Raw genomic sequence first — 13,383 nt, 5'->3', positions numbered from 1 at the left:
GTATTGGTGTGGTTTATGCTGTTAAGCCCAAAAAGCACAATCGCCTAAAGAACTGTAAAACTCTCACCTTAAGTGATTACAAGCCACGTATGTCATTTTAGTTCCAGTTTAGGTCTAAGAAATACACCTTGTGTTTCCCATCAATGGTATGATTATCCCTGTGCTAGCTCTTTGGGGTTTGGTTCCTCCTTCTGTCTGAAGTATGTAAAACATCTCTTCCAAGGGAGATCTTCTTCTGTGATGGGCTTGAGAATGGCATAATAACCAATACAGATTTATATTGTCACTTAAGACAATGATCCTAAAGTTGTTAACTATCCTCAGCTTTGCAAAGTACAGCACAACACTTTCAGTGCCATGTCCCTAGGACCAGGCACAGAGCTCCGCCGTGATAGTTGTTTTCTGTAGGTGCAGGTAACACCCTTGAGTGCTCAGACTTTTGATTTCAGAACAGAAGAAGGAGAGCTAAGGCTTTTCAGATATTTGTATCTTGTTTGACAGGCTGGTGCCCAGAAAAATACTAGAGCAGCAGCTCCCCTAAACGTTTGTAAACCTAGAACCGTTTTCTCTCTCAAAGAGAGCAAAGGTGAAACAGAGATGGTGTTGAATTTGAGGTACTCCTTTTAAAAGTTAAAATCCCACACACATAATGCAGTACAGAAAGATGCAGAAAATACCATTCCCATTGAAGAAAGTAAATGTCCATTTACTTCTCTTTTGTGCACCCTCAAATTCACTCCATGGCTGCTATTTTGTATTTGAGTATCTGAAGGTGCAAAATGCTTCTGTCTACAGTTCCCTGTCTCCCCACATACACACTTATATGCAAGTTTACAGAGGCTGAAATTTAAACAAGAAGGAAACGGGTATGCATGACAGAAATGGAAAGTTTTCATTTTGGCAGTAGCCAACTCGGAGTTGCACACTGCTTTATTGGTGCGGTCTGAAAACAGGGAGGCTTTCTTGCTTTCCATGGTGCGTATAATTTTAGCTTGGGAGTTATTCAAGGGATGTGGGAAGGAATTGTTTCGAGGACATAAGTTGAAACAGAAAACAGAGATGACTTGGCTGCTCACAGACTGCTGCTGCAGGCAGGAGCTCAGTGTTGGGCTCTGCTGGACTCTCCTGGATGCAAGGCCTCTTGGTTGCAGTGCCATATGGCCAGGGAGAGAATGGAGGCCCTGGTGGTCTATGGTTAACCCTTAAAAACATCAGAGTTTGGGACGTGGGAGCTGGAGTGGTGGGCTACTGATAGCTGAGGCCGAGAGGAGGGTGGGCCAGGAGGTGGGACGGCTGTTCAGGGTGGCAGGTGTGAGGAGACCATGTGAGGTGAGGTGGCCATGGAAAGAAACAAGCATGAGGCGAGGTGGCCAAGAGGAGTGGCATGCAGGAGAAGGAGCCACAGGAGGCAAGGCAGCCGTGAGGTAAGGCAGGCGAGAAGCAAGGTGGGGCAGGGGCAAGACCAGCATGAGACAAGGCAGCTGCGAGATGGAACAGAGGCAAGAAGACATTGTGTGGCGATGCAACTACGAAACAAGGCAAGGCAGCGCTAAGTGAGGCGCAGCCAGCGTGAGACAAGAGTGCCGCCCCTCAAAGCGGCATCGCTGAAGGGCCCCGTCCGCCGGGGGTAACGCTTGGAAAGACAAGACACAGGAGGAAACCGACATGAGGAGGAAGCAGCGAAGAAGGGAGGGAAGTGGGGTGGGAGAGGAGCCGGGAGGAAGGTGGGATCCTTAAGGAGAGAGGGGCGGCACCCCGGGGCTAGTCTCCTGCCCCGGGGGGCGGCAGGCCCGACTCGCCGAGCTTCGCCCCCCGCAGCGAGACGCGAGGAAATCGCCTCTTGATTGCGGAAGTCGGCGGGAAGGGCTCCGGGAGAGTCAGCCCGGGTCAGAATGGCAGCGTGGGAAGCAGCGGCCGCCTCCCCCGCCTCCTGCGCTCCTCCTCAGCCGCGGGCGGGCAGCCCCCCCACCCCAGGCCGGTGTCAGGGAGGCGGCTCGGCGGCCGGGGCAGCCCCGAGCGCATGCAGCAGGCGGGCGGCCCGGCACAGGGCTCGGAGCCCGGCGGGGAGCGGCGGCCCCCGGGGCCCGCCGCCGCCACTTCGTTTCTTCGGGTCCCCCAACCCCGCCGTCCTTTCCCTTTTTCCCCCTCCCCGCGAGGGTTTTTGGGGTTAAAAACTGTCGGCGATGCTGAGCTATGGAGCGGGATTCGCCCTGTGGACGGCGCTGGCCCTGACCAAGGTGAGCGGCCGGGAGGAGGGGGCGGTGTAGGGTCGCCCCTCGCAGGTCGCGGGCGAGCTTGGCGGACGCGGGCAGGTTCGCCCCGCACCGGCACGGCGCGGGGACGGGGCTGGGGGCTGAGCCCGGAGGTACTGGAGCGTCTCTCAGAGCTGTCTCCGCTCTCCGCAGGCCGCGCCGGGGCAGGAGGAGGGATGCAGCGCCAACCTGACGGAGCGGAGCGTCGCCGGGCAGAGCGTTCGGCTGCGCTGGAGCGCCGCAGGCCGCGCCTGCAACTTCAGCCTGAGCGGGCGCTCCGAGGACGGGGAGGCGGCCGGCTGCCAGCCCGCCCCCGCCGGCAACGGCACCTACGGCTGCACCCTACGGGGCCTGGAGGCTGGGACCTGGTACCACCTGCGCATCGAGCCGCTCGCCGCCGGCGAGGCTCTCAACATCTCCCTGCAGACAGGTACGGCCGCGGGCACGGCAGGTGCGCGGGGCTTTTCCTTTCCCTCCCCTCGCTTCGGCCGGCTCCAAGAGGAGAAGAGCGATGCATTTACAGTTACTGCAAGCGGGCAATGTTTGCTGAACATAGCAGCCCTGCGCTTGAGTTCTCTTTAGCCCACTGCCAGAAGTAACTTGCTGACAGGTAACCCAGCAAGCTTGAAAGAAGATGCTGTGAGGATATTAAGTCAGAAAACTGTTTTTTGTAGTAGTAGCCCATAACGTCCTTTGTGCTCATGCAAACATGTTGTTGTCATAGTTCCTCAATTGACAGTTTATTTACTGTGTTTAAAATACAATCTATTTCATAGCAGGTAAATCTTCTTTAAGGATAACTTACTGTTTCAGTCCATTTCTGTACTTTTATTCTGTCTAACCAGAGTCTAAAAAGTCAGAAAGTAAGGCTGAATCTTCCTTCTTATATGTTTTCCTTGGATATCGCGTGGGGTATCATGATATACAGCTGTGTGCAAAGCACTTAGAGTGACACATCCATAGCTGGCTGTAAAAATGGTCCAGCAGCCTGACAGAGGGCTGCCAAGGAAAGCCTCCTTTCTGCATTTGTGTTTGGGTGGGCATGTGAACAATTCAGCTGTGAAGCAATGGACAGCGCTGAATGACAGCTGCAGTGGCACAACTCGCCTCTTTCTGCCTGTATTTGTGCTTCTTTGAAGATGGTAAAATGTAATATCGTTTGACCTCTAAAAGGTAGTAATTCAAGACCCCAAACAGAGTTGTCTTAAATAAAGTCCATCATTAAATGCCTCTCTGATTTGCTTCTAAGGTGTTAGTTTTAGAGAGGTACTTAATATTAGTATTGAAGATTACAACAGCCAAATAGTTCACAGTTCCCTGTTCAGAGATGTCTCTTTTTGTCATAGCCTTTTTCCTGCATTAACCATACAAATTCACTAAATACTCTCCATTTATTTGCTGTGTTAACTCAATTTAAGAGAATCCATTGTCAAGTCTGCTGGTGTCACAGCTGTACACTAAGCACAAGTCACGTCAGTTGGTAAAAATGACTAATAGTTTCTATGCAGACAGTGATTTAAATTTATTGTGCATCATGCTGATTGTTTTTAATATTGATGACTTGTAATGTGAAAATCGAAAGAATAGATCAACCATTATCAGAGACACGGGTATAAATCACCATCATTTTTGTATAGTAGAGTTCTATTGTTGAACACTTGCATAGAAGCTGAGAAGATACCACTTTGGAGCATATTTTGATTAATGCATAACCATTAACACAGAAGCTTGTATATGCCATTTATGACTTTTTATCACTAAGTAGATTTTTCAAGGCTGTAAGATGAAAGTGGTTGGAAGCAGCTGATCATTAGAGTCACTATGTAGCTGACATCAAAGTGAAAAGTCTGATTAAAGTTTAAGTTGAAATACTTAAAATTGGTATACCATAGTTGAAGTGATGTTTACATTTGGATTTTGAATAGCAGATATCAGTCAAAAGCATGAGAGGAGAATACAGGGGCCATGGCCATGGATGTTTCCTGCAGAGAGCTACTCAGATTGCTTTGTGGTTCCTTGCTTTCCTTGAGTTGAATTGCTTGATGGTGTTCAAAACACACAATTAGCCCCAGAATTTGTCTTTTTTTTTTTTTTTTTACCCCCCTAAGGAATTTTTCTAAACTATGCCTGTGAGCAACCCATGTTGTATTGTCCATACTAAGCTTTTCAGTGCAGAATAGGAGAGGATTATTCCTCTTATGTTTCCACCAGGGGCAGCATTTCAAACCAGTTTCATGGAAGCTCTTTTTCACCTGTTCCTTTGTAACTTGATGATAATAGTGTGAATATGGAAGTATAAGCAGTCTTTCCAGCCATATTATAAACAAAATTTCCACCAATTTCAGTGGTAGTGGAACTGAGTTGTCATGGGTCATCTGAAACCATGATGTCTGACCACATAGTCAGTGAGGTTCCCTTTTTGAGCTCTTTTTCTAAGGAAGATGGGCTAAGCTGTCCATTGAAGGTGCTTTCTCCACTGGCTATCAAAGGAGACTAGGTTAGACCAGAAAACTGAAGTGTAGTTGGTTGAAGTGAAAGGAATCCCATCCTCATGGGTTTTATTTTTGCAAAATGATGGGATCTTGATACAATAAATGAATGTGAGAAAGTGCGAGAAAGTTGCAAGTTTGTTTATATACCTTGTTCAGAAACTAGCTTTTTTGCTCATATTCAATCCTGTAAAAATTTTTGTGTCTGAGTTCTGAGTTTAGTTTTCATCAAGTTTCTTTGATACAAAGTACATGAGTAGCTAAGCACATAAAATCCAAAACATTTTGAGTGTGATCTTTTCTGACTGGGAACTCATGGTGAAAGCAATGTATAATGCATGCCACAACTGCAGTGGTAATGTAAAAGCTTGGAGAAGACCATATTGGCTTTTTGAGTATGTATAATGTTACATTAACATCATGGTCTATGTTGTTTCCAAGTTTGATAGTCCAATAGAATAATTGTGCAGCTCGCCAAGATTCCGTAAACTCTCAAGTAACACCAGATTCACCCTTATGAATCTTTTCATAGAGAGGCAGCTTCTATTTCACTTGTGGATACATAGATCTAAAGTCTAAATAATGTGTAAAATAGGGGTACAAGAATCCACACTAGTCCTCTAAAGTGACTCTCTTTACTCAAGAAGTTTTGATCTGTGGGTTGTCAATTTCAAACAGCAAGTATTTAATCCTGTAAAGCAGAATAAGTCATCCAAAATGATGGAAAATACAGTCACATATGCACTTCATAAGCCATGTATACATAGACATGGAAACACAAACAGTGGGGACATTAGTGCTATTTTGGTAAAATAGGAAAGAAAGAAAATGCTGATAGCACCATTTATCAGCTCCAAGCTATAGATAACTTTTCCACTGCAAAACTGAGATTACAAATGTTAGTAGGCACAAGTCTGCATATTTGCTTCATATTAATATTTACAATTTGTTTGGGTTTTTCTAAATAAATATATATGCATGAAACAGAACATAAAATCATACAACTAGTCAGCATGCTGCTGACATTGTAAAGCTGGGATATGTACGTGTCATTCCTTTCATGTTATACTCTTTGTTTTCTCAGTAAAACTATTTCTGTAACTAAGAACTGATGTATGGCAAAAGATGATAGGATTTTGACTTTCCTGATTTCAAGTAAAAGATACGTTTTAAGTTCTCAAGTCTCCAAATGTCGGTGCACCAGTATTACTGTATTTCAATTAATGACTAGGTCTGTTAAAAATAGTAGTATATTATTAGATCCTAAATTACAGTTAAATTTATTAATTTCAATTTTGAATTGAAATTCAGATTTGAGATACTGGTCTAGAGAGCCATGAAAAACAATTTGGCAATTATCCCACTTTCAACTATGTATTCTAAAATAAACTTATAAATGCCATTTTAAAAATAATTGTCTACAAAAATTTTGCAGTGCTACATTCTATTACTGCCTAATCCAAGCCTCCTGTACTGAGAGAACTAACAGGTAAATAATTTTTTTGTTAGAAAATCCATTAAATATTTGAATGAAAAGAAGATAAAATTCTATCTTCTAAGACACAGACTGTTGGAGTGTTTTTGCATTGTAATATGTAACTCTCTAACTGCCAGAACCATACCCTGGCCACGTGTTCACTCCTGTAAATTCCAATTTGTTTGGGACAAATTTGATTTACTAGCCATCTGTAGCAACAGCATGTGATGTGGCTCTAACTATAGGCTGTATAATCCTATCATCTGTAATCATGTAATGGTTATGATCATCATTTCAAAAGCAGAGTGCAAGAAGAAAAATAACTGTGTTTTAAAGATTCTCCAAGTTGCGTGTCATCCAAAATAAATGGATATTTGTACTTAGTGAAGACCAAAAAAAAAAAACATCAAAGAAATCAACCATCTTTACTTAACTTTCAGAAAAGTTCTTTTGAAGTAGGTTACTGTTTTATGAAGAGGGAAATCTATGAAAAAAATAGATAATATGGTAGGAAGATGACTGAGACTGGCAGGAATTCCTGGTCACTAAGTCCTGGGCTCGTATCTCCCCCCAGCTGTTTGGGTTTTTTGCCCTGCATAAGGCAGGTGTTTTTCTGTGCTTACAGGCTGTATCTGGGAGTCACGTCACTAGAGTTTGACATAGCCATATCTATAAATTGGGTCTGCAGCAGCTGTGCACACAAGGCACAGCCTCTTCCCCAAAAGTGAAAATGGAGTTGCAATATAATTCAAAGACCATTAAGTCTTCTGGAAGATGCCTTTGTAGACCAGGAGGCATTAATTCATGTAGTGTCAAACGGTTAAAAATATCTTGATGAAAATATTTTATTTCTGTGATATATCAGTGTTGTGTCATTGCCAACAGAGACTTGTATAACAATGTAAATGGTTTTTTAAGTGTTTGTTTCCATCCAGGGTTCTTTCAGCCCAGGCACTTCCCAGTCTCATTGTTCCTTTGTTCTAGCGGATGTACAAAGCACTGAGTGTTTTGTTTTCTGGACCAGATAGATTAGATAAAGTCTGAATTTCTGAACTTCACCTTCTAGGCACGCAACTTTCTTCTTTGCTCATGCACCTTAGAAGACAGATTACCCAGGACAGTATAAGTGCTTCTAAAAATGCAGATATCTTCTTTTGTCAAATTTGGCAAATAATACAGATGACAATGGTGATTACTTTTGCAGGGCTAAAGAACATTCCACCTTATCCTAACTTAGTCAGAAAGAGGGTTAAACTTCTTGCCAGTTATCATGACTGTTCTTTCAATGTCAGTCAAATTAAAACTTTTTCAGCTGGCTGTGCATCTGACCATATATAGTGCTGGAATTTATTTCTGACTTCCAAAGTCTGACCTTTCAGATTAGAACAATTGCCTTCAAGGAACAAGATTATATCCCCACTATTCACTTTTGCCAACATAATAGTCTTTAGTGGTTTAGTACATATTATAGGTGGAGCTGGTAGTTAAGCCTATTGTTAAGATTTCCTGACACTTTTCATCAAAACCTCCTGTTTCAGTTGCTGTAACTGGGTGAAGTTTTAACTTTTTGGCCTAAAGTTTCATGTGCTTGGTCTTTGAATTGATTTTTAATATTACTTTTTTCTTTTTCAGATTTAAGCAGACTTAGTTTGGCCTTTAAGAAAGCAGTCAAGAAAAGATTAATTTTACTGATCGATTTTGTAAATCAGTTTGTTTGCTTTTCATCTCTTTTTCTGAAGAGCACTAACATCTCTGTGGTCCAAAGGAAGAATTTGAATTTAAGCAGAGACGTGGGTTCAAAAGGACACAGTATTTTACAGAGTCACAGAAAGGTTGACTTTGGAGGGGACCTCTGGAGTTCATGTGGTCCAAGCTCCCACTCAAGCAAGACCACCTGTATCTGGTTGCCCAGGACTATGTCCAGTCAGTTTTTGAATGTTTCCAGGGAAGGAGATGCTTCCTTGACATTCCTAATGTATTTGATTGACCAAGTATACCACCAAAACTCGGCATTACTCTGTTCTCAGCAGAGCTTTGTAGGAAGTGATTAAACTTTCCACACCACCCAGAATTTGAAGAAAAAGCAACTTAAAGGCTTCAAAGGCCCTCCTACTTATGTATTTGTAGGTGGGGGGAGGTTCAACTTCATCCTTTCAGCCTTTCCATTGCATTTTTTAATTATGTGATTGACACTTACTCATCTCCTTTGTTCAGGGAACCAAGCAGCAATGACTGCATTGGAAAAACAGTTTTGTTCTTCTGTGTTTGAGGTGCTGTTCATACCACAGTTCTTGCCTGGATGCTCCTTACACTCCTGGTCTGATGCTAGGAAAGAGTAACACAGAGTGTACTCTTGTAGTAGGAAAATTTATTCCTAAATCTTTGGGAAACTATAGCGTCCCAACTTATGAAGGCTTGATTTCACTGTTTTGTGTTGTTTCATGATACCTTCTTAATAAACATTTGCTTAACCTTATTGGAAGACATAAACATCAATACCTTAGTTCATATATTTTAGTAATATATTTTGTGTGGTTTGCATCAAGTCTTGTGAGTGATGAAATACACCTGGAAAATAAAAGCAACCAGATTCTTAAGTTTGGTCAGTTTGCCTTTCCTTTAGAGTGTATCTTGTTTCGCAGGAGGTTTTACTGGAGAGCTTCTTAATAAACAACGTAATGAATGTTGAGAATTTCAGAGAATTAATCCCAATCTTAGTTCCATAAGGTATATCCAGTGTACTGTTTGGGTTTTTTAAATTTATATGCACAGTACTACAACAGAGCAGAAGCATATTCTGTCAGAATCTGTTTGAAGTAATTGAAGCTAATACTAAAACCAAAAGATTATATAAACGCTCCTGCCCATAACTGATAAAGTGTTCAGGGTGAGTGCTAGGAAGTGAAAGCTGTTGCTGCCATCTTTGAAGGTACATTACACTGAGGCGCTGAGTATAATTTGCTGGGTTTACATATTTACTGTTTCTTATTAAAGTTGTTGCAGTTTAATTTTCAGCAAATTTCCAAGCTTGCAATATACATCCACAGTGAAAGTGTTTTGCTATGTGTATGTCTGTGTGACTGTGTACAAATATATAAAAGTAATATTTCTGGATTCTGCAAGACTCTTTTGTAGACTGGCTTCAATGCACAGTGTTTATAAATAGAAAGAAAAAAACTTTTTGAAAAGTATTGGCAGCGTGTTGATGATAAAGAGAGAGTTTTGGAAGATTTTTTGTGCTGCTGTGCAAAATTTCAGACAATCCCGAAGCAAGAAATGGTTTATGTTTTCTGTGTTCTTTTTTTTTTTTTTTTTTTTTTTTTTTTTTTTTTTTTTTCATAACTGCAGATCCCTTGCCACCATCTCATTTGGAAATTAATAAGGAAAAGACTACACCCACAAGCTTGCAGGTTCAATGGGATCCTTCCTCAGGAAAGGTGGACATGTATAACCTAGTATTATTTGATCGTGATAATAAAAAGATACAAGAGGTCTCTGTACCAGGAAGAATTTCAAAAACAGAAAATACATTTTCCAATCTCATTCCTGGGAATAAATATGACATTGTCCTCAGTGCCGTTGCTGGAAATAAGACTACTCCCAAACTTCACATAAGTGGATCCACTGGTAGGACTTCTTTTCCAGTAGTTCATCTGAGTAAAACCACTTAATGTATTCTGCACTTCTGCATTTTGAGATTGGGTATAATTGGGTATAATGGGTATAATTCTTCTACATGGCTATATATATATATATATGTGTGTGTGTGTGTGTGTGTGTGTGTAATTATCTATTGATTGTAAGTAGAAAAAAAAAAAATGAATCTCTGACTGACATAGAGAATTGTTTGCTAAGAATAGAGTCTCATTTTTATTGTGTGTTTGGGGTCAGGTTTTCAATAACTAAAGGTAACCAACATATTCCAAGAGTAAATCTATTCAAAATGGCTGAAATCATGGAGATAACCATTAAGCCTTAAGCATGTGTTCTTTTTGTACCAACAGTGCCATCTCCCGTGAAAAATATTCAGGTCAGTGCCAAGACAGACACTATCCACGTTTCATGGTCTTCTGGCTCTGGACATGTGGATCGTTATAGGCTGCTGTTACTGGATAATCATGTACCAGTTCATGAGATTCACCAGGAAGGTTCTCTGACCTCCTACACTTTTTCAGGACTTACAGCAGGTCACCTGTATAACCTCTCTATCATAACCCAGGCTGCAGGATTGGAGAGCAGCAATTTTCAAACAGTCAGGACAGGTACGATTTCAAAATTCATCACAACAAAGCAAGAAGCTAAGGCCATAACCTAATAGTATTATAGGACATATTTCAGAATAACAAGTGATTTGTGTTCCAAGTTAGAGACGCCATAAGCTGCTTGTTTAATTCCCTCAGTTATCACTGCAACAAACTTAGAGGCTAAAATAAAAGTAGAAGTGTGAAAGGGAAGTGGGAAAAAATGTAAAGTAGGTAAAGAACTTTAAAATTAAATGGTGGTTTGGGTTGTTTGGGGGTTTTTTTGCCTAGTTGGTTGGTTTGATACGGGTTTTTGTGAATTGTTGGGATTTTTTTCTTTTCACAAGGAGATACTGATTCACAGAACTAGAATTTTAGAATTTTGGTTTTTTCAGGAACATTTTTCAGGCTGGAGTTCTGTGGTCATAGAAATAATGATAAGATGACTTCCTGTTAGAGTCCAATGGTTAAAATACTTATGTAGGCAAAAAAAAGGTCATGTTTTTGCTCTCCTTAATTTCTGGGAAGAGTAAGATGCAATTTAAGATGCATCCTAGACATGACAATATTTTCACTTAATATTGTCATGTCTAAGATGCACAGATGAGTGCTGTTGTCGGGGGTGTTTAGGGGGTTATTGTGGGAAGACAGAGATAGTGCTAAAGGCAGTCTTGCCCCCATACATTGCAGCTGTGTTAATTATCCAAGACTGGGAACAGCCTCACCCTCACAGCTATGGGTGTGATTAAAGAGTGAATTGGCTGAGAGGTTAGTTGGAGTCTGCTGGCTGTGCTGTGAGGAGGAAAGGATGGGAGGTCGTGTGAGGGATAGAAAGGGTAAGATATCATACAGGGGACAGACAGGGTTAGGCAGCTGTGCCAGGGATAGGAAGGAGTGAGCTGGAAATGCAGAAGGAAGGTAGAAGAAGGAGAGAAAGCCAGAGCTGTGTGGAGTTACTCATGGGACTGCAACATAGAAAAGGTATGAAAGACTTTTAGATAACAAAGGACTGATACTTGGAGCCCCCTGAGGTTCTTAAGGAAGCACTCTTGAGTGCTGTGGCCATCTTGACAACAGGTGATACTAATTTCATTTGGTTTCTTCAGAAATTCTTATTTCTTTCCCTTTTGGGGTGAAAAAAAATTCAAATCTCACAGGTATTCTTAAAACATAAAACCATTCCATATAGCTTGCAGCATGGTCCCGCATTTCAGTACATTCTTTGCCCCAGGCCTGAGAAATTAAGATATTGGAGGTGGCTGTGCTTTTGTTTTGGTGGAACATTTGAATAATTATTCAAATCCCTTTACACTGGTGTAAATTGGGCATATCTGCAGTAATGCTGTATTGTTTACCAAAATGTATTCAGGCATCTCTTGTTCTTAGGAGCATGTGCATGATCTGGTTTATGGTCAAAATGATGGGTGTGAAGGCAGACATAGGTAAAAGGTTTTCTGTTCCATGAGAAAAGAGTGGGCATCATAAGACATGTCATTCTCAGAATTGCAATGTCTTACACAGGGCAGGGTTCAGTTGCACTTGACCTGACTTTGCCCTTTCACTGTTCAGACAAAATTGTTCATCTCATATAACTATTCAAAATCAAAACTTAACTATAGGAGTTTGGGAGGCAGCACGTCTTATGTGTTTGGCGGATGTATTTTATTCTCTTTCTTATTTTCCTTTTTTAGCTCCAGCTGAAGTCTTAGATTTGATGGTGACTAATGGTGGCAGCTTGGATGCCTTAAGAGTTAAGTGGAGAAGACCTTTGGGAAACCTCAATTTCTATAATATCACTCTGTCTCATCTCGGATCAGTTAAAGAAGTCAAAACTGTGCAGCCACCAGTCACAGAGACGCAGTTTGACAAGCTAACTCCAGGACGTCTTTATCAGGTTACTGCCCGCACAGTCAGTGGTGAACTGTTCACCGATAGGATGGCAACTGGCAGGACATGTAAGTCTTCTGCTTCAGTAAGAACATTGTAACTAGTGCTATTTTTGCCTGTGCTAGCCTTGTAGCAAATCATTGTAAGAGACAAAGTGATTTGTATTTGAGGCAAAATGATATTAAGAGCATAATACTGTTTTAGGAATATCCCCTGCTGACTCTCTGGCAAGAGTTAATCTGACAGCCAAAAGCAGCTCCAGAATATTTTGTGAATATTTTGTGAACAGTTGTGAATTTTTATTGGACCTTATAGTTGAGTCAGTCTGTTACAAAGCTGTTGCAATACTACTGCACTTCTGACCAACTTCGTTATCTTGAATTCAGCTTAGCATACTACATAAACTGAGTTACATGGTGGGGAAGTGTGTGTGTAGTCAAATTATTAACAGTTTTTAAATAATTCTGCAAGGTCTAGTCTTACTCCTTCTACTAGACACAAATCTACAAACCAGAAAATATTACATCTCAGATTTCTCTATTATAAACAGCATGGATTAACAAAGGCATGCAGCAGCTGGGGTAGAGCTGAGTTATGAGGTTTTTTTATCGTCTTTCAGAAGTAATAATTTTCTTTCAGGTGTCTTTTGTATGAGTGCGGAACCTGAAAAATACTACATAAATCTCCCAGTACATTACTAGCCCTAGAGGTGTGTCATCTTTTCCATACCAGCGTAGCCTGAGTGAAAGTTAGATGGTAAAAAATGTCTAACTCAGTGAAGAGTTCATACATAAATTTCTAGTAGACTCAGGGCCAAAAGGTGGGAAATGTGTGTGTAAGACAGAGTATTTATTTTAGAAAATATTTATTATCTGCAACTAAACATCTCATGTGAAAGTCATATCCTTGACATACCTAGCTGATACCTCAATCTCAGTGCAAGGAAGAGCCTTAAAAATTTTTCATGTCCAGAAAGTACGAAGCTGGAGTGGTTTATGTGCAAGTCTGTTTTGTTTGTTTAGCCTATAATTAAAGTC

The 13,383-nt window shown here is 41.3% G+C and overlaps 1 protein-coding gene across 4 annotated transcripts in view; it reads left to right on the top strand.

Moving 5' to 3' along the window:
• PTPRB (protein tyrosine phosphatase receptor type B) overlaps positions 1 to 13,383 on the top strand; it is a 63,528-nt gene that overhangs the window by 13,140 nt on the left and 37,005 nt on the right. For 3 of the 4 annotated variants that reach the window (XM_040063275.2, XM_040063274.2, XM_040063273.2), the window contains exons 4-7: positions 2,406 to 2,682; positions 9,567 to 9,845; positions 10,223 to 10,480; positions 12,151 to 12,414. In XM_040063275.2, coding sequence (XP_039919209.1) covers positions 2,406 to 2,682; positions 9,567 to 9,845; positions 10,223 to 10,480; positions 12,151 to 12,414 — 1,078 coding nt within the window. Of the gene's footprint in view, positions 1 to 2,045; positions 2,238 to 2,405; positions 2,683 to 9,566; positions 9,846 to 10,222; positions 10,481 to 12,150; positions 12,415 to 13,383 lie in introns of those variants that run through there. The other variant, XM_040063277.1, reaches the window with a different exon arrangement.

The sequence above is a fragment of the Hirundo rustica genome, chromosome 4, assembly GCF_015227805.2.
Source record: "Hirundo rustica isolate bHirRus1 chromosome 4, bHirRus1.pri.v3, whole genome shotgun sequence".
In the NCBI taxonomy this organism is placed as follows: domain Eukaryota; kingdom Metazoa; phylum Chordata; class Aves; order Passeriformes; family Hirundinidae; genus Hirundo; species Hirundo rustica.
This window is presented reverse-complemented; position numbering and strand designations above follow the sequence as displayed.